The sequence below is a fragment of the Somniosus microcephalus genome, chromosome 2 (genome assembly GCF_052327205.1).
Source record: "Somniosus microcephalus isolate GS21.2 chromosome 2, FLI_Smic_1.0, whole genome shotgun sequence".
NCBI lineage: Eukaryota > Metazoa > Chordata > Chondrichthyes > Squaliformes > Somniosidae > Somniosus > Somniosus microcephalus.
The window spans coordinates 285,484,040-285,509,317 of NC_140988.1; the positions used below are offsets into that span (position 1 = coordinate 285,484,040).

The window sequence follows — 25,278 nt, forward strand, 5'->3', positions numbered from 1 at the left end:
AAGATTCATTGAAGCTTATAAAATTCTAACATTTATTGAAACTTATAAAATTCTAACAGGACTAGACAGATTAGATGCTGGAAGGATGTTCCCGATGGTTGGGGAGTCCAGAACCAGGGGTCACAGTCTAAGGATAAGGGGTAAGCCATTTAGGACTGAGATGAGGAGGAATTTCTTCACCCAGAGAGTGGTGAACCTGTGGAATTCTCTACCACAGAAGACAGTTCAGGCCAATTCATTAAATATATTCAAGAAAGAATTGGATATATTTCTTGAAGCTAAGGGGATCAAGGGATATGGGGAGAAAGCAGGGACAGGGTACTGAATTTGGATGATCAGCCTCGAGGGACCGAATGGCCTACTCCTGCTCCTACCTTCTATGTTTCTATTCTGAAGGGGCTCGACAAGGTAGAGGCAGAGAGGATAGGGTCGATTTTCAGTGTGCCGTGGAGTCGGGATTGGAGGCGTGCGGGGGGTTAAAATCCCGAATTCGGGGGTCCCGACACCATCCCGCCCAAAACCCGCCTCCATGCCAGTTTCAAAGGAGGCGGGTACCCGCCCCGCACTGGGACCCACCGACCCGAAGCGGGAAGGGATTAGTGCCAATTTAACTGCCTGTTAACAGGTAGTTAACAGGCAGTTTTTAGCCTAATCCCTATTTTGAAGGTTGTCGTGTGGGATTCCCGACGTCTCCAAACCACGCCAAGTTAGAGGAGTTGGGCCATCGGGTTGAAGGACTTGGAGGGATCGAGATATCAGTGTTCAGGTGAGTGATGGGTGCATGAGTGCAAAGGTAAGTGTGTTTGGTGTGTCTAAAGTGTGTAAAGAAGTTTAAATTACCTGTACTTACCTTTACAGCCTTCCTTCCTCTAGGTTTCGGGAGTCCATCATTCAGCCGGCACAGAAAGCAGAATGGCTGCGATCTGTCAAAAGTGACAGCCTGCAGCTTTCAGTGCCGGTGAGATTTCTAACTGAGTCTGCGTAGAAGGACTCAGGTTAGAAGTAAGACTGTCAGTGTTTGACAGCTTCAAACAGCTGTGAAACGCTGATATTTCATCTGTCAACACGTCTTGACAGATGAAACTTCAGTCTGTGACGTCACCTCTTGCCGGGTGGCCCTTAATTGGCCTGCTGAGCGCGGGCTCAACAAGGTCAGTCAAGCTAAAATCGCATGGATTGGCCGCATCTCGATGGAGGCAGGACTACAACTCCGAAAGTTGTAGTCCCACCTCCTTCCCGACTTCTGAATGAAAATCCTGCCCGATGTTTCCTTTCGTGGCGAAATCTAGAACTAGGGGGCATAATTTCAGAATAAGGGGGCACCCATTTAAAACGGAAATGAGGAGGAATTTCTTCTCTGAGGGTTGTGAATCTTTGGAATTCTGTTCCCCAGAGAGCTGTGGAGGCGGAGTCATTGAATATATTTAAGGTGGAGAGAGACAGATTTTCGAACGGTAAGGGAGTCAAGGACTATGATGAGCGGGCAGGGAAGTGGAGTTGAGGCCAAGATCAGATCAGCCATGATCTTATTGAATGGCAGAGCAGGCTCGAGGGGCCAAATGACCTGCTCCTGCTCCTACGTCTTATGTTCTTGTGAACTGAGTTTGGGCAGCCTTATCTGAGCTGAGTGGCAACATTTCTCAAAATTCACAAATTAGCATTAGTCTCACTCAGAAAAGCTATGCGAATGGCTGGTGCGGGAAGTGGAAAACGTTACACTGAAGGTATGTGTCTGAGGTTAGAGAGGAGGTTAACTCAGAGTAGAGGGAACCTTATTCGGAATTTAAGCTTTCCTATAGATGACTTTGGAGAGTTCAGTGCTAGCACTGGTTTTATTCCCTAGCACTAGCATCTTTCAACTTGATAAGTATAAAAGAAAATAAACCACCAATAAATAAAATGTAATAGTTAAATGTATTAAAATAACGAACAATTGACCAATAAGAGTACTACAACATTAAGGCTCTTACCTGGCCAGCTGAACTCTTCCATGTTCCCAATCCAACTAAGGGCATTTTCTGCCCTGTTGCAAGTGTAACATAGTCACAACTCATTTTCAATACCTGTTGCAGAGTTGTGAATTGTTATAGAAATACAACCTGTGTAAAGCCACAAAAATACAAAAAACACACCTGTAAATACTGAATGATGTGAAACTCCTGACCAAACATACAATGAGCAAAGCCATACTGACTGTGAGAGGAATCTGAACTGATATGGTCAACAACAATCCCCCACCCTCCTTCCCACCGAAGGGAAGCATTTAGTCTTTGCTCCATTCTTCCGCAATGGCAAAGATATATAAAAAAAATATTTTTGTTGACACTGCCGCAAATTGGCATCCCATCACTTCACAATGCAACACATTGGCAAACCAAGTCAATGGCTTTTCTTCAATTGTTCTTAATTCTAAAGAATAAATTCAGTGTTCCCCCACTCTCAGTAAGGGAGCTGTTCTTGAAGGGAATGCAGGTCGGAGGCAGAGCTACAGCTTTACAGCTCTGATTCTCTGACTGCTTCCCTTTGAGTGCAGCTCCCAGCTGGAAATGCTGGGTTTGCTGAATTTACCCAATAAACGAATAGTGGTGATTTAATGTGCTGTGCTATGGATTAGGAAAAAGTAGATTCACAATTGCAAATTTCCACAGTGGGTTTCTAATTGTGAACAGAGAGTTAAGGACAAGTACTGATTGGGGGTGAAGTACCTCTCAGAAGAGAGGAAGAGGAAAAAAGGAAGGCTAGTTATCCCACACCATTCCTGTGTTAGCTGCTGCTTATACAACGCTATTGGAAGAGATCCAGAAAGGATCATCAACCTGCCCTTCAAGCTGAGGATCAACCCACGTCATGTATGGGGGGAGGGTGGGTGCGGAGGGAGAAAAGGAGAAACTAAACAGGGAGAGGAAAGAAAAGTAGGAAAAATAAAATGCGGATATGAAAACACATCTGGAGTACTGTGAGCAGTTCTGGGCACCACACATTAGGAAGGATATATTGGCCTTGGAGAGAGTGCAGCGTAGGTTTACCAGAATGCTACCCAGACTTCAAGGATTAAGTTACAAGAAGAGATTACACAAATTAGGGTGGTATTCCCTAGAATTTAGAAGGTTAAGGGGTGATCTGATCGAAGTTTTCAAGATACTAAGGGGAACAGATTGGGTAGATAGAGAGAAACTATTTCCGCTGGTTAGGTATTCTAGGACTAGGGGGCATAGTCTAAAAATTAGAGCCAGACCTTTCAGGAGTGAAATTAGGAAACACTTCAACACACAAAGGGTTATAGAAGTTTGGAACTCTCTTCCGCAAATGGCAATTGATGCTGGGTCAATTGTTAATTTTAAATCGGAGATTGATAGCTTTTTGTTAACCAAAGGTATTCAGGAATATGGGCCAAAGGCGGGTACATGGAGTTAGGTCGCAGATCAGCCATGATCTCACTGAATGGCAGAGCAGGCTTGAGGGGCTGAATGGCCTATTCCTGCTCCGATGTTCCTATAAACTCACATTTTTTTCATTTATTCTCGGGACAGGGGCATCGCTGGCATTATTGCCCATTCCTAGTTACCCTGAGAAGGTGTTGTTTGGCCTTCTTTAACAGATTCCACTGAGTGGCTTGCTAGGGCAGTTAAGATTTAATCAACATTGGTTTGGGACTGGAGTCACATATATGTCAAACCGGGTGAGGACTGCAAGTTTGCTTCCCTAAAGCACATAAATGAATTTTTTAATTTATTGTGTATTTCCTTGCCTTGAATTTTTTGAGGAGGTAACAAGGAGTGTTGATGAGGGTAGCACATTTGATGTAGTCTACATGGATTTTAGCAAGGCTTTTGACAAGGTCCCACATGGCAGACTGGTCAGAAAAGTAAAAGCCCATGGGATCCAAGGGAAAGTGGCAAGTTGGATCCAAAATTGGCTCAGTGGCAGGAAACAAAGGGTAATGATCGACGGGTGTTTTTGTGACTGGAAGGCTGTTTCCAGTGGGATTCTGCAGGGCTCAGCACTAGGTCCCTTGCTTTTTGTGGTATATATCAATGATTTAGACTTCAATGTAGGGGGCATGATTAAGAAGTTTGCAGATGATACAAAAATTGGCCATGTGGTTGATAGTGAGGAAGAAAGCTGTAGACTGCAGGAAGATATCAATGGACTGGTCAGGTGGGCAGAAAAGTTGCAAATGGAATTCAATCGGAGAAGTGTGAGGCAATGCATTTGGGGAGGGCTAACAAGGCAAGGGAATACACAATAAATGGTAGGATACTGAGAAGTGCAGAGGAACAGAGGGACCTTGGAGTGCATATAGTTCTGGTCACCACATTACAGGAAAGACTAGAGAGGGTACAGAGCTAATTTATGAGGATGTTGCCAGGACTGGAGAATTTTAGCTATGAGGAAAGATTGGATAGGCTGGGTTATTTTCTTAGGAACAGAGGAGGCTGAGGGGGATTTAATTGAGGTGTATAAAATTATGAGGGACCTAGATAGAGTGGATAGGAAGGGCCTATTTCCCTTAGCAGAGAGATCAATAACCAGGGGGCATAAATTTAAAGTAATTGCTAGAAGGATTAAAGGGGAGCTGAGGAGGACTTTTTTCCACCCAGAGGGTGGTGGGGGTCTGGAACTCACTGCCTGAAAGGGTGGTAAAGGCAGAAACCCTCATTGCATTTAAAAAGTACTTGAAGTGCTGTAACCTACAGGGCTATGGACCAAGAGCTGGAAAGTGGGATTCGGCTGGATCAGTCTTTTTCAGCCGGCACACAGAAACATTGGGCTGAACGGTCTCCTTCTGTGCTGTAAATTTCTATGAATGAACCGGTTGTGCAAAATGGCTGTCATGCTTGCCTACTTAACAGTCAAAAGAAACGAACCTACATATTTATCTTTTCACCTCCTGATAAAATGGTCCTTGGTGTACTATTGAATTCTCATTCATTGCTGCTGATATTTACTGCCTGACTGCTGAAGCTCATAATGCAATGTTGAACTGCATTTTCTGGGAACAGAGGGCCCAGTTTCCATGGTGATCTTTGCTGTTTTGTGGAAATTAACCCAAACAGGACTTTGGGACCAACGTGATGATTGCATTTTTGCGCATGGTTAAAGAATAATTCCTAGTAACCAATAAGTTAAAAAAAAAATGGTTTTGGTTAAAATGATTGATTCACATCTTGATAGCGCAATAGTCATAAATTAACAAAAAAGCTATAAGCTTATTAGATGAAAAATTGGATTTTCATTTATATAGCAGATTATCATATCAATCAGAAATATCTCAAAGCACTTTGCATAGAACTGATTACTTTGAAATGCAGTGACTGTTAACAACAACAACTTGCATTTATATAGCACCTTTAAAGAAGTAAAACGTCTCAAGGTGCTTCATAGGAGCGATTATCAAACAAAATTTGACACCGAGCTACATAAAGAGATATTAGGACAGATGACCAAAAGTTTGGTCAAAGAGGTAGGTTTTAAGAAGCGTCTTAAAAGAGGAGAAAGAGGTCGAGAGGCGGAGAGATTTAGGGAGGGAATTCCAGAGCCACTAATGGTGGAGCAAAGAAAATCAGGGATGCACAAGAGACCAGAATTGGAAGAGCGCAAAGATCTCGAAGGGTTGTAGGGCTGGAGGAGATTACAGAGATAGGGAGGGGCGAAACCATGGAGGGATTTGAAAATAAGCATGAGAATTTTAAGTAGGAAAGAATGGCAGCCATTTTCCACACAGCAAGATTCCATAAACAACAATGAGATGAATGACCAGTTAGAGTATTTTTGGTGGTGTTGGCTGAGCGAGGAAAGTTGGCCAACACACTGGGGAACATCCTGCTTTTCTTCAAATAGTGCCATGAGTCCTTTCACATCCAGCTGAATCATTGGAAGAAGCAGACAAGGCTTCAGCTTAACATGACATCTCTAACTACACCCTGTGTATTGCATTGGAGTGTCAGCTTAAATTATGTGCTCAAGCCCTGGAGTTGGCAGTGCTCCCATATATACCAGGATTCTTATTTTTAGCAGGAATTAGCTGACAAAGGATATAAAATGACAAACTCTGCAGGGCTTTGTTCTGCCATTTGTCATGCTTGAGTTAAAATGGCTGCTGAGCAATGATGTGAGTCAGACAGGTTGGAAACTCATAAAATGGCTATTGAAAATTTCTGAAAACCTTGATTTATCTTGGTGGCCATTTTGCTTGTTTCCCAGATGGATGACTTAATAGCTTGTTCCACATTTAGCCTGAAAAGCTTGAGTGTTTCCTAATTTTGACTGGGGGGGGGAGATGAATTGTGTTCTTCAGTTTATATGTCATTTACTTTCCTGCTTAGTTATGCTTTTACTCTGTGTTTTGGTTGTGACTTTCACACACTTTGGGTTGGTAAGGAGGTTGGGGGGTGGGGGAAATTCTGTTGTTGGAAATATTTCTGATGACCTAAAGGTACTTGGAAAATGCAATGGTACATGCAATGAAACAGTTGTTCGCTGTTGACAAGTCACCAAGGTTTAAAGTTTCCTATATGTGTTTCAGCTGCTGGAAAAGTTTTTATGAAGCTGTTGGCAAAACTCCAATTAAGGTCATTAACTGGTGCATAGACCCAATTAAAGAAGTCTATGAACTAGCTCCCTCACATAAAACTGGCATGCATATAGCTGTTGTAAGCTATCACTCATAGGACAAAGCATTCATGAAACCCTGCATGACCCAGTGAACTACGCCTTGTGTCACCTATTGCAGCTGTTATCATTCTGTTGTACAAGAAATGGGATGAATAAGAGATGAGGGTACACAGGGGCCAAAGTCTCGGAACACGTCATTATCCCAGGGAGAGGATGTATAGGAAAAACATTTTTATATCAAATGCAGTGCCAGAGAAGGCATCATTGAGAATTGTGAAATGCTAGCTATTGACTTCAGTAACTGTGACCATGATGCACATGATTGTCAATGTTACTCTGGTCTTTAATTTTAATCCATTAACTCTAAGCAGTTGATGGGGATCAATTAAATGATACTCATCTGTATAATAGACACCAAAGTTCTGTTCTGGACAAAAAGCATCCAAATACATTTTGATCATTAAGTAGCTAGACAGATGGTCTCTTTTATGTTCTATTTCTGCCTTCCCAAGGATCATCAATGTCCTAAACTGTGCACATGGCTTACCTCAGTGGGAAAGTATTCAATTCAAGCAATGTTCAGGTGATTTGTGATGAGTAAAAAGATCCTCCATGACTGCACAATCTTTGGAAGTGTTCATTCTTAGCCACTTTATCCTGGCTACATTTGAACAACTGTGATTGACTGTAAAGCTTATTTAGGAGGCATTTGGACTGTAGCTTCAAAAAAAATGGCTATGAACACGGGTCTGTAAACAGCACATACTAGTAGATTATGAATAAAACTGGGCAGACAAATGTCTGTCCACTGTCAGAGAAAGAACCTTTGGTCTATTAAAACAGAGAGTTTGTTGCCTGAATCATTCAGAATGCACTTTACAACAACAACTTTCATTTATATAGCACCTTTAACACAGGCAAAGATCCCTAGGCACTTCACAGGAGCATAATACGATACTACATAATACGATATTACAATATGAGACAGCCAAAACATGCAAGATTACAGCAGTATGCTGCATAATCCATAGCATAACCATCCTGAGAGACATCAAACACATCACAAGGAAGATTGAATATTGTGTGTCACTATATTTAAATGTATTTAATTATAGAAACATAGAAACATAGAAGATAGCAGCAGGAGTAGGCCATTCGGTCCCTCGAGCCTGCTCCGCCATTCAATGCGATCATGGCTGATCATCCAAATTCAGTACCCTGTCCCTGCTTTCTCCCCATATCCCTTGATCCCTTTAGCCTTAAGAAATATATCCAACTCCTTCTTGAATATGTTTAATGAATTGGCCTCTACTGCCTTCTGTAGCAGAGAATTTCACAGGTTCACCACTCTCTGGGTGAAGAAATTCCTCCTCATTTCTGTCCTAAATGGCTTACCCCTTATCCTTAGACTGTGACCCCTGGTTCTGGACTCCCCGACCATCGGGAACATCCTTCTTGCATCTAGTCTGTCCAGTCCTGTCAGAATTTTATAAGTTTCAATGAGATCCCCTCTCACTCTTCTAAACTCCAGCGAGTATAAGCCCAATCGACCCAATCTCTCCTCATACGTCATTCCTGCTATCCCAGGTATCAGCCTGGTGAATCTTCGCTGAACTCCCTCCATGGCAAGAACATCCTTCCTCAGATAAGGCGACCAAAACTGCACACAATACTCAAGATGTGGTCTCACCAAGGCCCTGTACAACTGCAGCAAGACACCCTTGTTCCTGTACTCAAACCCTCTCGCTACGAAGGCCAACATACCATTTGTCTTCTTAACCGGCTGCTGCACCTGCATGCTTATCTTCAGCGACTGGTGCACAAGGACACCCAGGTCTCGTTGCACTTCCCCTTCTCCCAATCTATTGCCATTCAGATAATAATCTGCCTTCCTGTTTTTGACACCAAAGTGGATAACCTCGCATTTATCCACGTTATATTGCATCGGCCATGCTTCTGCCCAATCACCCAACCTGTCCAAATCATCCTGGAGTTTCTCGGCATCCTCCTCACAGCACACACGCCCACCCAGCTTGGAGGAGTACTGATTCATCAGCTGAGGGAGGGCAGTAGGTGGTAATCAGCAGGAGGTTTCATTGCCCATGCTTGACCTGAAGCCATGAGACTTCATGGGGTCCGGAGTCAATGTTGTTGACTCCCAGGGCCACTCACTCCCCCACCCCCCCTGCCGACTGTATACTACTGTGCCACCACCTCTGGTGGGTCTGTCCTGCCAGTAGGACAGGACATACACAGGGATGATGATGGAGGAATCTGGGACATTCGCTGAAAGGTATGATTCTGTGAGTATGACTAGGTCAAGCTCTCCCAATTTTGGCACCAGTCCCCAAATGTTAGTGAGGAGGACTTTGCAGGGTCGACTGGGCTGAGTGCCGTTGTCATGTCCAAAGCCGGTGCCAAGGTTGATGCCAGGTGGTCCGTGCAGTTTTATTTTGATTGTTGTTTTTCATAGTTATGTGTACAACTGAATGGCTTGCTAGGCCATTTCATAGGGCAGTTAAGAGTCAACCACATTGCTGTGGGTCTGGAGTCACATATAGGCCAAACCAGGTAAGGGCAGCAGATTTCCTTCCCTAAACGACATTAGTGAACCAGTGGGTTTTTACGACAATCCAATAGTTTCATGGTCATCATTACTGATACTAGCTTTTTATTCCAGATTTATTTAATTAACCAAATATGTTAAATCTTGAGTCTGCTCATCATAGTTCCTGAGCAATCTGTTTAGTAAATTTTCTAGTTAGAAAACACATCTTTAATAACCAATTCTTTATAATGTAAACCTAGAAAAGATACATTTCTAACAAGTGATGCCATTGTTAGTATTTATAATACTGTGAGTTTATATATCTGCTCTTATTTAAAGAAAGTCACCAATAAATATGACTCTTTAAAAGAATAATTACTTCATACATGTTTAAGGTTTCTTAAAAAGTTGTTTGCATTTTGCTAACTTGAACACTCCAGTACTTACTGTTGCAGAAAACGTTGAGGCTGCCTGGTGGACAGCTAGTCTGGGGAACACAATTGTCAGTTGCTTTGTGCTGATTTTCTGCTTCTGCTCAAAGGATTTATACTTTGGTAAATAATTGATGACCATTAATTAAACCTGCTAGTTGTGAAATTAACAGAATTAGTAAAAAGGTTAGAGTTTAAACCGAACCACCCTCGATCACATTTGCATAATCCTCCCAGCTAGTTCATAGTAGCCCAGGCAGCCGCTATGGTGGGGGAGAAAGTCGCCTGTTCAGCTTCCCAGCTGGGAATGGTACTGTGTCAAATGGAAAGTTCTGTCATTTTTCAAGAAAGACTATATTTTAATAATTTCTATGTGCGGGATTCTGATAGTCACTTTAATTTTGCTTACTACAGCCTTGGGTTCTCTGGGTTGGGAGAGAATCCAATTCTTCATGTCATGACATAGGGGGTCAGTCTGCCTTTTGTTAGGACGGGTGGCTACAATCACTAATACTGTTTCAATTGTTTGTTCAGGCCTATCACAAATTTCACATACCTGGAGGCTACAGATGCATATGGCTGAGCTATCACCTCTGCTCTGTATAAAAGCCAGACATGTGTCTTTGTATCTTTTATTTGTTGGCTGCCCAACCCAACCGCCTGCTTTGAACTTAAGTAACTAGCTCTTGTAGTTGGAGCATGTCCCACAAGGCGCTGATTGACAGCCCTATGCTCAGCCAATGAAATGTATTTGGCAGGCCTCTGTGCTTCATGTTCTGCTGTACTACAGCCTGTGTAGAAGTGAGCATGCAGAAGCTACCTGGGGTTATACTAAACCTTGCATATAAGATTTTTGTATGGATACTGGTCCAGGTTCAGTAGGAGTGATTCCATGATCTGGCACTCCTTTTGGGGAGTGATGCTTGCAGGGGGCGCATCTCAGGAAATATTGGCCTATGCCTCCCTGACCTCCGCTCCTTGCTGAGAGTGCTAGATCATAGAATCAATCCAATATTATTAGAAGAGTTGTGTATTGTTTCCTAGATTACAATATTGATTACACTTTGAAAGTACTTCATTAGCTGTAAAGTGCTTTGGGACGCCCTGAGGCACTATGTAAATGCAAGTTCTTTCTTTCTTTGTATTAGTTTTTATCTGAGCAGGTGCATGTTGAAGTGAAATCTGCTGTGTTAATCTTTTATTACAGTTTGATTTCTTGTTTCTTCAATAAAACTGATTTGTAGGTGGTAGCCTAAGTCATATAGTCCAAAAGAGTGATCATTCTTCTGTTATCTGAAGGCTAAGAGAACATCAGCAGGCATGTGCCATTTTCACTGAGCTGTTTACAGTAACAAAAGTGTCCCATTTGAACCTTGGGTAATGATACGTTACCAGACATTATGCGCATATGGCCACAGGGAGCAAGGGCTCACTTATGGGAGTAGACCGTGGCAATAGGCATGAAAACATTATCTTGATGGAAGCCCTAGAATGTAACAGGTACGTTGTGTAGCAGTAGCCTAGAAACAGAAGTGGGCAAAGAATATGAAAAAAGGAAACCTCAACCTCACTGCTCATCTCATTGCTATTTAGAAGATGCTGCTGTTACAGATTTGGTTGCATAACAACAGTTATTGCACTCAAAGTTGTAAATGTGTTTTGAGATGTTTGAACGTTACGAAGTGCTATATAAAGCAAGTATTGGATTATACTGAAATGTGAATTTATCAAAATGCTCATCCTGATTTAAATACATAAGAAAGTATAGAACCCATCAACCCCATCCCCTCCATAGATCATGGACAATTTTCTTTATCATGCACTATCACATGTGTCTAATCATTTATTTGAACTGGCTAACCACAGACAGAACCTTAAAAAGCCATTTGATACTTATCCCTGACTCCAAAATTAATCCAAGATATTGATCCAACTTCACAAACTACACTAATTAACAGTGATCAATTAAATTCTATATGTGATTCACCTGTGGTCCCAGAGTACACAAATCCAACATCTTCCAAACAGAATTTGGTTGTCTCTGCATATCCTTACCTTTATAATATCCAATCCTATTGTTACACAGATATTTATTCAGCTTTTAAAGGATTTAATCAATACCCCATTAATTGTTTTTACCATAAATATATTCATCACATCTACAATTCTGTGTGCATGGGTTGAGGAGCAGGGGTGTTCTCATCTCCTCTCCCATTTGGGGTTAATTTTGTATTTATATCCTATAGTTCTGGAGTCACAGCCTATGTTAAATAACTTGCTTACATTGACATAATCTATGCCTCTCAACAACGGGCTGCATCAGACTTCCTGTCAATCTGTTTTTTGATAGGAATAATTTCAGTTCTGTAAGTTACAGTCATAAGATCCAGAATCATCCTGGTCATTTTTCTGAGCTCTATTCAATGGACCAATGTCCTTTGAAAGTTAGGTGCCCAAAGCTCCATATAATAATTGTACAGGGTTAGAGTCATCTGTTTCAGAGAGTTAGATCACAGATTGGCATAATTGAGCACTAAACATTAGTGATAAAAAGTAAATATATTTCCAAATTATCAATAGCAGCTCTTCTATGGAGCAATTGTTCTTAATGGATTTCTCTAATTGGAATTGGGAAAGCAAGGAGTGAGTGAGAGAGTCTAACCAGTGGAAACATTTTCTCTGTGTCTACCTTATCAAACCCTTTCGCTATCTTAAAGACCTCTATCCGGTCAGCCGAGTCTTCTCTTTTCTAGAGAAAAGAGCCCTAGTCTTTCCTGTTAAGTATATGCAGAGGAAACGCTTCAAGGACACCCTCAAAGCCTCCTTGAAAAAGTGCAACATCCTCACCGACACCTGGGAATCCCTGGCCCAAGACCACACAAAGTGGAAGAGAAGCATCCAGGAAGGCGCCAAATACCTCGAGTCTCTTCGCCGGGAGCAAGCGGAAGCCAAGCGCAAGCAGCGCAAGGAGCGCACGTCAACCCAAGCACCCCACCCACCCGCCTCTTCAACCACCATCTGCCCTACCAGTGACAGAGACTGTAGGTCCCACATTGGACTCATCAGTCACCTGAGAACTCATTTTTAGTGTGGAAGCAAGTCATCCTCGGTTCCGAGGGACTGCCTAAGAGGAGAAGAAGATTCCAAGTGTGGTCTAACTAAATTTCGATACAAGTTTAACATAACTTCTCTGCTTTTCTATCCCTCTGGAAATGAACCCGAGTGCTTGTTTGTTTTATGACCTTATTAAACTGTGTTGTTACTTTTAGTGATTTGTGAATGTGTACCCCTAGATCCCTTTGCTCCTCTACCCCATTTATACTCTAATCCAAGCAGTATGTGGCCTCTTTATTCTTCCTACCAAATGCACCATCTCACACTTATCTACTGTATATTGAAATTCATTTTCCAATTACACGGCCATTCTGCAAATTTATTAATGTCTTCATAAATTACTGTTAACTACACCCGCTAATTTGGTGTTATCTGCAAATTTTGAAATTGTACTTCCAATTCCCAAGTTCAAATTGTTAATGGCCCAGAAATTCAGGTCGGGGGCTTCCCGCGGGTGCAAGCCCCCGACCTGCACTTACCTTGCGCGCCGGCAGTTGAGCTGTAGGGCCCCGTGGAATTCCGTTCCGGGGCCTGGCCCAGCTGCTGGCGCGCTGTGCTTGCGTGTCCCAGGGGCGTAGTTAGTGCAATGCGTCCCCTGGGATCACGTGAGCCATGGGCAGCCAATCGGAGGAGGGAAAAGCCCATTCATAAGATTGACAGGAAGACCTGTGTAAACTTATGAATACTACGGGCCTCAAAATAGCATTAAACCTTCAAATATTTTTTTTTTAAATCACACTTTTTCAATAAACTACAAATTACATTAAATAACTCTTTTAAACAATAATTTAAATTTTTGAAAAAAGTAATTTTATAAAAAAACGGGGCTAAAAATAAACTTACCTTGCTTTAAAGTATTTAAAAATAATAAACCTGTGGAAAAAATGTTTTAATTTTAATTAATTTATCACTTACCTTGCAAAAAGCAGGCCTTACGCCTGCTTTTTAAATGTGTAAATCCTACAGGCTTAACCTCGCGTGAAAACCTGCAAAAAAACCTAAGTTCAAAGCGCACGCGCAGCCTCCCCTGCATGCGCATTCGACCTCTGAACCCCTTCGTTCAGAGGATCGGAAGTGCCGGTTTCCCGCGCATGCGCAGTGCATGCAGGAAACCGGCAATTCCATTCGGCCTACGGGTGAGTACCCCATGCGTACTCACCCATGGAGAGCCGAATTTCTGGGCCATTGTAAATTGTGAACAAGAGCACCGAAATCTGCGGAAATCCACTTCCCATCTTTTGCCAGTCTGAGTAGCTACCCTTAATCCCTACACTCTCTTTTCTGTTTTGTAGCTTGCTATCCATTCTGCTACCTGTCCCATGACTCCACATGCTCTGATCTTGGCCATGAGTCTACTATGCAGTACCTTATTGAAAGCCTTTTGAAAAATCAAAATATATTACATCTACTACATTAACCTTGTCTACTCTTTCTGCTACTTCTTCAAAGAATTCAATAAGGTTGGTCAAGCATGATCTTCCCTATTGAAAACCATGCTGAAAATCTTTATTATATTTTCGGTTTCTAGATGTTTTTCAATTACATCTTTGAGTAAAGATTCCATAACTTGGCCCAATGGATGGAAATTATAATTTCTTCTATAGTCCTGTATTTCTAAGAAAATTGGGACATGGGGGAGCGGGAGGGGATTTAAGTATGCGATACATCTCCTGGAGATTGTGTTAGAGAGTTGGGAAGATGTTTGTGAGAATTTTTCTTGAAATGAGCCACAGTTTTTTTATTCCCAGGAGGTAGCAATACCAGCAGCTGGGAAGAGTGGTGCATGAGATGGACCTAATGGTGTTTTTACTTTTCTTTTCCTATATAACACATATTTTTGTAATATTTACTGCGGTACTCTGGGGACTGACTGGACTATAAAAAGAGTGAAAGTGATTCAAGTATTCAAATTAAGAATATATTCAATGCACTATATCCTGTAGTCATATAAAAGTTTTGGGGGTGTATAACACTCTACACATCACACTTAAAAGTCCCAGATAAAGAGGAAGACAGAGGGCTCGATTTTGCCATTGGTGGCAAATTGGGTGCGGGTCAGGTGGTCAGCGGGTCCCGATTCCGCCTCCGCTGTCGGGCGGGATAAAATTGCAATTTTGCCCTAATTGGGCAATTGATTCCCTGCGTGTGCGCTCCCCTGGCCCAATTAGTCTTTTGGGCCTGAAACTCGTCTCTGCTGACATCATTTCTCCAGCTGCATTTAAGGCCTCCAAGCAGCATTGCTTCATTTTGTGCCTATGTTCTTCCAGAGTGACAACTGCTTAAAGTGTGTGCTACTGCTGAAATGTCGAGCTCAAGGGCCAAGGCCTCACCATGTTTCGATGATGACTCCCTCCATGCTCTGGTGGAGGGAGCCAGAGTTCAGAAGAAGGTGCTCTTTCCTTCCTCTGGGAGGAAAAACCTCCCCAGCAAACCAAAGCTGTGTGGCTGCAACTGGCACAGGAGGTCAGCTCCAGATCAATGTGCAGCAGAACCTGGCTGCAGTGCCAAAAGAGGTTCAATGACCTTATCCGCACAGGAAAAGTGAGTAGACCATCACCGTTACCCTCATCCTGCTCCCCATCTCCTCTCAGCACCAGCACTCTGCATTGCCAACCTACTCCTACACATCCCACTTTACCCTTACATCCCTTGCACCCTTAACCATCCCTCTCTCTCTATGTACACAATCACTTCACTATGCTGCCCTCACACTCCCTATCACTGTTATGCAATGACAACAACTAACAACACACAGGGAGGGCCCTTGGTATTGGGGCCTCACTCCATCTTTGTCTCCTTCTAAGCATCTATGCTATGGATTCTCTACACTCACTCCATCATTCTCACTCAAACTCCAAATGTGTCCCTCATTGCAGGAAAAGAGAGCTCACAATAAGAGGGAAAGGGCGAAGACAGGAGGAGGACCACCTTCAATAGCCCATCTCACCAGCGCTGAGGAGGCGGCCCTAGAGATCGTTGGAGCTGAGGAGGATGTGTAAGTGGGGGACGGACAAACGGGCACATCAGAGCAAGCTGGTGACAGAATAGTTTTGCATCTCTCTCATTGACATTGCATGAGTGACTGATATGGCTTCTGATGCTCATACAGATTGACTTATGGTCATCTGCACAATTCCATGTGCATGCTACGTTAATATCACATGTCTAACTCATGCCTCTACTCCCCCACAGGACCATCGACAGCCCCCCTCCCTACTGTCCAGGAGGAAGAGCCGGAGCCAGAAGACTCATCAAAGGAAGCAACCTCTGAGGGCACAGCGTCAGCACAATTAAGCGCACCCAGCCCCAGCGCAGATACGCACACCTCGGTGGGACCTTCGGGAGATAGAGTAGTGTTGTCACCTGGTGTATCACAGCTCACAAGTGAGCATCAGCAGATGGTGGAGACAGGGACAGCAGTGGAGAGTCCTCGTCGGAGGCCGCAGGACTCTGCCAGCTCGGCTCAGCTGCATGTGCCTCTGGGTCCATCCAGGAAGCTGGAACGCCAGGAACACGTGCGGGAGTCTCTGGCAGATTTTGTCTCCAGCGTTACTGCGAGTGAGGAGAGGATGGAGGAGTCCAACTCTAACATGAGCAGTGCCTTTGTGGAGGCAATGGCGCATGAATGCACCACCACGGAAAGGATGGCAACCTCCGGGGAAATGATGGTTACTTCCATGGTAAGGATGGCTACCTCTCTGGAAAGGTTGGCAATGGTAGAGGCGAACATGGCTATGGCCATGGAGGAAATAAGTCGCCAGAATCTGGAAAACAAGGTGAATGTTCAGAATAGACTGACATCTCTGGAGGAGCGATGGGCAGCTTTTGAGCAGAGAAACCAGAGCTTCATGGAAGTCCTTTTGAGTAGGACTGCCAGTGCAGATATGGGTCCTCATGGCCCCCCTGATGTGCAGCATGGTGCTGTCAAGCCACTTGCTAGCACTGAAGTGTGGCTGACCCATGAGAGGGATGTTGGTGGCAGGCAACAAGGAAGTGGGGACTCCTCTCTAAGCACTCACATTCCCATGCCAGTAAGTAGCCCTCGGTCAGAGCCCCATCAGAGTCCTCACCCAACTGAGATGGGCGTTTCAGCCCCTGCACAGATGCAGGAGGAGCAGACTGTTGTCGAGCCCTCAGAGGCTTGCAAACCCAGAGGACGCCCGCCAAAGGTGTCAGAGCAAGAACATAAGAATATAAGAAATAGGAGCAGGAGTAGGCCATTTGGCCCTTAGAGCCTGCTCCGCCATTCAATGAGATCATGGCTGATCTTCTGCCTCAACTCCATTCACCGGCCCTATTGCCATATCCCTTGATGCCCTTACTAGTCAAAAATCTATTGACATCTGTTTTGAATATGCCCAATGACTGAAAGAGTAGCATGAAAGTGAGCAAGGTGCCTCCACATTTGCTGAAGCCACAGGGGAAGCACCACGTAGAAGCATGCGTAAGAGGAAGATTAAGCACAATTAGTCACAAGGGTAGTCACGTGGGTGTTATGTTCTGTTGTATTTATTTTTTGTCATAGCCATCCTGTTGTGCATTGAATAAACAGAAGTGATGGCAAACAGTTGAAGTTCTGGCCTATGTGATCTGGGAAATGGAACTTGCACATTGAGGGCTCAGGGTGACTTGCATTTGTCATGACGGTGGTGAGATTGATAGGAACCCACAGGTTCTTGTCCATTGTCTATGGTCTGATAAGAAGGTGCCAGCCACATGTGCTTGATTCATCTACCTAAGCGAATCTGGCAAAGATTAGTGCATCCCTTGCATCCCGGGCAACAATGTGCTCGCGTGCTGCTGGAACTGGCGCATCCACCTCTGCAAGGTCTTCCTCCTCCTCCTTCTCATCCTCCTCCTCCTCATCTGAGGAGGCTATGTGCTGAGCCATTTGTTCCTCAGGCAGCTGCAAGCCACGATGCTGTGCGATGTTGTGCAGTGCACAGCAGACCACGATGATTCTGGAGACTCTGGCTGCTGAATACAGTAGGGCTCCACCTACTCTGTCAAGGCATCTGAATCGTATCTTCAGCAAGCCGATGGTTTGCTCGATGATGGATCTGGTGGAAATGTGTCTGGCATTTTAGCGCTCCTCAGCTTCATTCGATGGCCTCCTCAACGGCGTCATCAGCCACGACTTCAGGGGATAGTCCTTGTCTCCAAGTAGCCACCCGGAAAGTTGGTTTGGTGGATTGAACAGTGGAGGCACACTAGACTGTCGAAGGATGAACGAGTCATGGCAACTGCCAGGGCACTTCGCGCAAACATGCAAAATGTCTTTCCCGTGGTTACACACCAGCTGCACGTTGAGGGAGTGGAAGCCCTTGCGGTTGACAAAAACAGTTGGGTTGTAATGGGATGCCCTAAGGGCCACACGTGTGCAGTCTATGACGCCCTGCACCCTTGGCAAGCCTGCCATATTTGCAAAGCCAACCGCATGCACAGTTACACTTGCTTGATCCTTTGAGAAGTGGATGTATTTGTGCGCCTTGGCAAAGAGGGCATCAGTTACCTGCCTGATGCAAGTGTGTGCAGCCGACTGGGAGATGCTGCTGATGTCTGCTGCTGATCCCTGGAAGGACCCTGAAGCAAAAAAATTGAGTGCGGTGGTGACTTTGACAGCCACTGGTAAGGGGTGTCCACCCGCTCCTCTGGGCTCCAGGTGTTGGTGCAGTATTGCGCAGATGTCAGCGACTACCTCTCACGAAAGTCTCAGCCTCCTTTGGCACTGCTGCTCACTCATGTTTAGGAAGCTGCTCCTCAGCCTGTAAACCGTGTTGGGGGGTATCTCCTGCGGCGACGTGCTTCCCTGCGCTGATGCCTTCTGCCCTGTGCAGCTTCAGGTGGGTGAGCAGCAGGTTGGCACTCCTGTTGTTGCTGCTGTTGTTGTTCCTGGTTCTACTGCTGCCACGGCTGCTCTTCCTCCGAATCTGAGGACCAGGATGAAAGGAAATAAATGGTTCCCATGCTGCCGTTAGATATCTCAGTTGAGGAAGCGCTCAGTCAGTCAATGTGGGGAGAGGGATTTCCCAGGAGGCCACAATGGAGATGGATTTCGGCTTCACCACTTCCAAAATCAGTAGAGCTGCAAAAGGTTTGCCAAGACCTGAAAAAACAAAGTTCTGCCACCTGCAACTGATCCTTGTTGAAAGCTCCATTTTTATGCTGGAGCTGCAGCTGTCAGGAAGCCAGCCACTTGTCAACCTGCCACACTTAGCTGGCGTGGTTTGGGAACGATGTGGAACACGCTGAAAATGTGGTAACATTTAAAAGACCAGGCAAAATAGGATTACACAGGCAGTTAACAACCAGTTAACTGCCTTAAGGGCCTATCCCACCGCTTGGTGGCGGGACCGAACGGGAGTCTGCGAGCCCGCCTTTGGAAAAGTTGGACGGAGGCGGGTTGACGGCAGGATCGGAACCCGCCGCCATTTTTTTCAAATTTACCGCCTGACCCGCCTCCAACCCCGCCCCCTGAGCGTCAGCAAAATCGAGCCCTTTGTCACGGTTGGTAATTCTATTGCCATTCCTTCCACAAAAAGCACTTGGGACTGATGGGATGGCAGTTGTGTTGTGCAAATCCCAAACAGTGCCCCAATTTTTTTCGTACCATCTAACACCTTGGTATTGATGAATGTCTTTGATCTCTGTGAGTTTTTCAAGCGGGCCTTTTTAAAAATCAATATAGACACCCGAAGTCAGGCAGTTGCAGGCTGCAGGTGTGGATCCTCTGCTTTGTTAAAGGAAAGTTAAAGGAGAGTTTGTATTTTTACTTAAGTAAATGGCCCACAGAACTGGGCTGCGTACATGTGTTAATTATTTTTGAAAGAGTATGTGAACAGAAATTGAATTGATAGTGACTTTCATCATACTCAGCATTCTGTATGTTTTATCTACTGCGGAATAAAGCAACTTACAAACCAAATAAAGCAATGCCTCACCTAGTATTAACTCAATCTGCCTTTTGAGATGAAAGCTGTACACATGCTTAAAATAGAGAGATTTGGTCCCGATTACAAGGGAGTTTCATGGCTACACTCTCTGCACCTACTACTGTGCTAGTAGATACAGAGCAGTGGGAGTCAACTTCCGTTCAAAAAAAGGCAACCAGATCACTTCGAGGAGTGAATGATGGAACCAAAGCCATAGATACCTGTGGCAGATCCAAATTTGTAACAGACATCAGCCCGGATTTTGCGGTCGGTGGCGTAACTAAGGATTACACCGCCGGCATCCAAACGGAATGTGCACTTACCTGCTGGGAACCCTCCTTTGAGAAGTTGCTGTCAGATGCTGTGGAGTTGAGCGCACGTAGTGACCCACGGATCCCAGGCGCACACAGTGTGCGTTAGCATACCTAGAATCATGTGGGCCGGTGCTCCAATCAGGTAACAGAAGGGCCGGAATTTTGCCTACCTGGGTGGGTCCGGTGTGGGTGGTGTCCATGGAGGGTCGCGAACCTGCTGCTGGCTCCATCCCGCTGTACAAAATGAACTTACCTTAATGGGGCCTATTAAGCCCGCCCAGCATGTTACCCAGCCCAATGAGATGGAGCAGGTCTGGTGACATTATTCACGACGCATTTTCAGCCGGGATCTTTAAAGGGACAATGGCCACATTACATTTGAAGTTTGATCTAACATAGTGCTGTCAGTGCACTACAGCATTGGAGTGCTGCAAACACTGACAATGATTGTACAGAGGCAGAGGGCTGCACCCAGGTTCTCCGATGACTCCCTCTATATGCTTATGGAGAGAGTCAGAGCATGCAGGGAGGTCCTCTTCTCTTCCGATGGGTGGAAGAGACCTCCCCAGGAGACCAAGACAGCCTGGTTGCAGATTGCAGAGGAGGTCACAAGCAGGGATGTGGTCAGGAGGACCTGGGTACAGTGCTGCAAATGTTTCAATGATCTCATTAGATCAGGAAATGTTAGTACAAAGCCACACTCAACCTCATTCTGTTGTGCCTCTCATTACATCCCCATCAATCTGCCTTCCCTACCCTACTCCTGCACATCCTTTCTTACACTAACATACCTTGCACCTTCACCCATCCCTCTCTCTCTATCTACATTATCACATCCCCATCTCACTAGTCACCCTCACACTCACCCTAATCCTAGTGCAATCAACTAACAACACACAAGGGTAGCCACTTGGTAGTTTTATCCAATGTTTATGTAAAGTTTCTGTTCATGTGGTGTCAAACATAAAAATCTTTTTTTTCAAAACTTTGCGTTCTTGGACAGATTTGTGTGCACTTTGGGAGTGGCTTAGTGAGTTACAGTGAATGGTGAGACATAACAGTACCCCCCGCAATGGTGAAGAGTGTGAAAGGAATGGCTTGGTCATTGTAGGGATGCTTTATGGTGTTTGTGTGGGGTGGTGCCAACCTGGCACATCATGTGGCAGCCACATGGGTGTACAGCGTAAAGTTAATTAAATCTGGCCATGATGAGGCCATCCCTGGCCTCCCGGGCAGCAATATGCTTGGGTGCTGATGCCCTGTGTCCTGTGCAGCATCAGGTGATTGCAGAGAAGGTTGGTGTTGTTGTTGGTGCTGCTGGTGTTGGGGCTCATCGTGGTCCAATTCTGAAGACCAAGGTGAGACAGTATAAACGGCACCCATGTTGATGGAATAGATGGCAGGTGAAGTACAGATGACAGAAGCATTCTGTCAATGGTGAGAGTTCTTGCAATGAGGTGAGACAGGAAGGAGACTTTGCTGGAAATATTTGCAGGCTACAGAATTTGTGCTGGGAATGGACTGAGCAACAACTTCTGCCTGAGGAAAGTGATCATCAGTCAGGTGGGAGCTTTTACTGAACATTTGATGCTGTCAAGTAATCAGCTGGAGCAATGGCCACAGAACTCCCACCTTAGGTTGACAGATGTTGTTCCTGCCAGCATTTATTGCCCATCCCTAATTGCCCTTGAGAAGGTGGTGGTGAGCCACCTTCTTGAACCATTGCAGTCTGTGTGGTGAAGGTACTCCCACAGTGCTGTTAGGGAGGGAGTTCCAGGATTTTGACCCAGTGACGATGAAGGAATGGTGATATACTTCCAAGTCAGAATGATGTGTGACTTGGAGGGGAACTTGCAGGTGATGATGTTCCCATGCACCTGCTGCCCTTGTCCTTCTAGGTGGAAGAGGTCGCAGGTTTGGGAGATGCTGCTGAAGAAGCCTTGGCAAGTTGCTGCAGCGCATCTTGTAGATGATACACACTGCAGCCACGGTACGCTGGTGGTGGAGGGAGTGAATGTTTAAGGTGGTGGATGGGGTGCCAATCAAATGGGCTGCTTTGTCCTGGATGGTGTCGAGCTTCTTGAGTGTTGTTGGAGCTGCACTCATCCAGGCAAGTGAAGAGTATTCCATCACACTCCTTACTTGTGCCTTGTAGATGGTGGAAAGGCTTTGGGGAGTCAGGAGGTGAGACACTCGCCACAGAATACCTAGCCTCTGACCTGCTCTTGTTGCCACAGTATTTATGTGGCTGGTCCAGTTAAGTTTCTGGTCAATGGTGACTCTCAGGATGTTGATGGTGGGAGATTCGGCGCTGGTAATGCCGTTGAATGTCAAGGGGCGGTAACTAGACTCTTACTTGTTGGAGATAGTCATTGCCTGGCACTTGTGTGGCGCAAATGTTACCTGCCACTTATCAGCCCAAGCCTGAACGTCGTCCAGGTCTTGCTGCATGCGGGTATGGACTGCTTCATTATCTGAGGAGTTGTGAATGGCACTGAACACTGTGCAGTCATCAGCGAACATCCCCATTTCTGAACTTATGTAGGAGTGAAGGTCATTGATGAAGCAGCTGAAGATGGTTGGGCCGAGGACACTGCCCTGAGGAACTCCTGCAGCGATGTCCTGGGGCTGTAATGATTGACCTGCAACCACCACAACCATCTTCCTTTGTGCTAGGTATGACTCCAGCCAGTGGAGAGTTTCCCCCCCAATTTCCACTGACTTCAGTCTTACTAGGGCTCCTTGATGCCACACTCGGTCAAATGCTGCCTTGATGGCAAGGGCAGTCACTCTCACCTCACCTCTGGAATTCAGCTCTTTTGTCCATGTTTGGACCAAGACTGTAATGAGGTTGGGAGCTGAATGGTTTTGGCAGAACCCAAACTGGGTATCAGTGAGCAAGTTATAGGTGAGTAAGTGCCACTTGATAGCACTGTCGATGACACCGTCCATCACTTTGCTGATGATTTAGAATAGACTGACTGGATGGTAATTGGCCTGATTGGATTAAAACTAAAGCTATTAGGGTATTATTTTCTGGCAATATATATTGCTCAAGTTTGTAGAATTCACAAGTATGGTGCGCAAACAGGCTCCTGCGCCAGTTTGCATCAGTTGTAACATTTTCATGCGAAATTACTGGGCAGTTGGTGGGCAATTAGCCCAAACCTGTGCCAGCAATGAGGATTTCAATGTCGGAGCAGATGATCTGTTAAGTTTGAACTTGACAGATCACAAATTTGGAATTTAGCGCATGCGCTCTGAACTTGCTGCCCATTTCAAAGGCGGTATGACAGCGTATTCTGAGAGTATGCCATCATACCAACCGCAAATTCTGCCCCATCATGTTTTTTTCTGACCTGCAGCTAAAAATTTAAAAGCAACTGGCAATCTGCAAATTTCCCTCATTAAACAGCAAATGAATTCTCTGATTAACCTCACTACCTATTTAGACAACTTTCCCATATGGAGTGCATGAGCAATGGCCATAAATGCGAAGATCAGATCGCAACAAGACATTATGACAGTGTTCCAGACCACTCATGAAGATTGCTGTGGGGGATAATCTTACTTCCTGTGTCGCAATTTTACATCACCATATATAATGGCAAAACCCTATTTCAACATGTCAACATATTATCATGGAAAAACTGTATGTCAACATTTTTATAATGGGAAAAGCCTAACTGCTTGTCATAGTGCAGTTGCAGACATCTCACCACTGGTAGCGCTGAGGCACAAATCACCCAGGCTCTCTCCCTTTTATGTATTTTTAACCCGCTTTTTAAAAAAAAAGGTATTTCCCCATTTATAAGGTCTTTAAAATCGATTTTTGTGTTTTTCACCTAATAAACGGGACTCTCTGGACCTTCCTGTGCATTTGCAGGCTTCCCCCATCCACTTGACCCAATTGTGGCTGGCCATTTTGTGCTTCAGGCCATGACCGACCTCCTCCTCCAATCTACCCTGTTCACTTTTCTTGGTGGTACAGTGGCCTAATGTTCCCCTCACCACCCACCACCACCACCACCCCCCATCCCCCAAACATCGTAACCAGTTTAGGTTCCAACAATATGAGTGAGCAAGAGTGAACACCTGCACTACCAAACTATCTTTAAACCTAGGGCCACAGAGCCCAACTGTGGAACCACCTCAAACTGTCCTGTCCACTTGACCCCCCGCCACACCCCGCCCCCAATCTATCCCATAAACTAGGGGTGGAATCTTGACACCGTTACAGTTTGGTATCACTTTGTACATTTGCTCACTGACCCATTACGGAAGATCTGTCCTTTTTTATTTGAATGTGTTTGTCGTGTATTCATAAACGCTCAAATGCAAAATGCAGTTAAAAAAACTGAACAAAACAGATTTACAAACAAATAAGCTGCCTTTTTTCCACAAAAATTAAAACAGTGCACAACGCCATGCAGGTATCTTTGGCCAAGATAATTTTCTATACAAGACCTCTGGGTAACTTTGCATTCACTGCTCCGCCATGACTGCTGATCTCAGAGAATTCCACAGAAGCTTCTGGTAAGCCATGTGTTTTATACACAACATGCCCTGGGAAAATTTCCAAACTTAAAATGTAAACTTGTCATAGCACAAACTTCTTTCTTTTCCCATAACAGACTATACATCCGCCCCTTCGGCTTTAAAGACTAGAAGTAATTATTTACTCTTTTAGTCAAATTAGTATTAGTAAAAAAGTAGTACTGGAGAAATTAATGGGGCTGAAAGCCGATAAATCCCCTGGACCTGATGGCCTACATCCTAGGGTTTTGAAAGAGTTGGCTATAGAGATAGTGGATGCATTGGCTGTCATTTTCCAAAATTCCATAGATTCTAGAATGGCTCCCGCGGATTGGAAGGTAGCAAATGTAACCCCACTATTTAAGAAAGGAGGGAGAAAGAAAACGGGGAACTACAGACCAGTTAGCCTGACATCAGTAGGAAAATACTAGAATCTATGATTAAGGACGTGGTAACAGGGCACTTAGAAAATAATACGGTGGCATAGTGGTTAGCACTGTTGCCTCACAGCACCAGGGACCCGGGTTCAAATCCGGCCTCGGGTGACTATCTGTGTGGAGTTTGCACATTCTCCCCGTGTTTGCGTGGGTTTCCTCCGGGTGCTCCGGTTTCCTCCCACAGTCCAAAGATGTGCGGGTTAGGTTGATTGGCTATGATAAATTGACCCTTAGTGTTAGGGGGATTAAATACGTGGGGTTACGGGGATCGGGTGGGATATGTGTTGGTGTAGGGGTTTCGGGGATCGGGTGGGATGTGTGTCGGTGCAGGCTCGATGGGCCGAAACGGCC

General features: G+C 44.9%; 1 protein-coding gene across 2 annotated transcripts in view; it reads right to left on the reverse strand.

The window, feature by feature from the left end:
- Positions 1-9,707, reverse strand: part of akr1a1a (aldo-keto reductase family 1, member A1a (aldehyde reductase)) — a 58,100-nt gene extending 48,393 nt beyond the window's left edge. Inside the window, exons 1-2 of one of the 2 annotated variants that reach the window (XM_085973093.1) lie at positions 9,611-9,707; positions 1,971-2,099 (exon numbers count right to left, since the gene is read on the reverse strand). In XM_085973093.1, coding sequence (XP_085829219.1) covers positions 1,971-2,054 — 84 coding nt within the window. In that variant the 5' untranslated portion in view covers positions 2,055-2,099; positions 9,611-9,707. Of the gene's footprint in view, positions 1-1,970; positions 2,100-7,162; positions 7,257-9,610 lie in introns of those variants that run through there. The other variant, XM_085973101.1, reaches the window with a different exon arrangement.
- Between the last annotated feature and the right edge of the window lie 15,571 nt (positions 9,708-25,278).